Source organism: Aphanomyces invadans (genome assembly GCF_000520115.1).
Source record: "Aphanomyces invadans strain NJM9701 unplaced genomic scaffold supercont1.3, whole genome shotgun sequence".
NCBI lineage: Eukaryota > Oomycota > Saprolegniomycetes > Saprolegniales > Verrucalvaceae > Aphanomyces > Aphanomyces invadans.
The window spans coordinates 1,131,792-1,132,802 of NW_008580148.1; the positions used below are offsets into that span (position 1 = coordinate 1,131,792).

A 1,011-nucleotide genomic window follows, 5' to 3' on the forward strand; every position below is an offset into this window, starting at 1 on the left:
CTTCAAGATGAAACCATGTCGCCTTTTCCAGGGTTCACTGAACGACAGCGAGACCACGGTGCTTCAACGGCCGCACAAGTGCAGAGCCAAGCTCCAGTAAGAATATCTGAATGAATTTGGCCATCATTAACTCTTCTTGAAAAGTCGGGATGCAAAAATAGCCGAGCAAGCCAAAAGGTTATGACGATTGTGAACAACGTTACCTGCATCAGGTGTTCGACGAAACGCAATTGTCAAACATTCGTGAGAGAATGTTGCCACCGAACACTACGGCTAGCCTCCAAGCCACATGACGCCTGTATAATTGCGTCGTTTAAGGCCAAGGTGAAACAGATACAGCTCCTAAATGCGTAAGACTAGAGCAATTCGGTGATGGCTGGACGACATGATCAATTGCACCCGGTACCGCTTCTCGTGGCGAGCAGATGGGCGCCAGATATGTGGCGTTCTATGTCGTAGTCGACTGATACAAACTGTTGAGCCCGAACGAGTATCTTGGATAATGCGCTTGGAGCTCTCATTGCAGAATGTCCCAATTGCATGTATATAATCTCGAATAACTTGATTGCTTTGACGATCTGTTTTTTTTATATTATGTAAAACTTCAACTTGTTCATCTTCTGCAGTTTAGCCAGGGGGAATCAGTACTTAAGGGGTGTATGGATATTAGTTGGTACTCTTGTCAACGCCGAGTGCGCCCGCGACGAGGCCATCTTCCCCGCCGACCATGCTCTACGACATGTACCAACTCGAGGCCAGCGACGTCGTTGTGTCGTGCACGGATGGCATCACCAACAACTTGTACGCGAACGAGATCGTCGAGACGATCCAAGTCGTGTCCAAGTACAAACCCAACTACCAACCCACGCTGTTTCCAATGGAATGGCTCTTTCTCAAGGATGACGTTCAACTCTTTCGCCAAGGCAACGACTTCGTCGGTGATGTGTGCACTAAAGTCATCCCATGAATCAAAACGGTTACACTAGAATTCAAGTGCCTATGTCATTATTG

The 1,011-nt window shown here is 47.6% G+C and overlaps 1 protein-coding gene across 1 annotated transcript; it reads left to right on the forward strand.

Annotated features, from left to right (window-relative positions):
* Positions 1–727: 727 nt before the first annotated feature.
* Positions 728–967, forward strand: H310_02045 (hypothetical protein; the record flags this gene model as incomplete). Its single annotated transcript, XM_008865429.1, has 1 exon — positions 728–967. The coding sequence occupies one exon, from the start codon at positions 728–730 to the stop codon at positions 965–967; it is 240 nt and encodes a 79-aa protein (XP_008863651.1).
* Between the last annotated feature and the right edge of the window lie 44 nt (positions 968–1,011).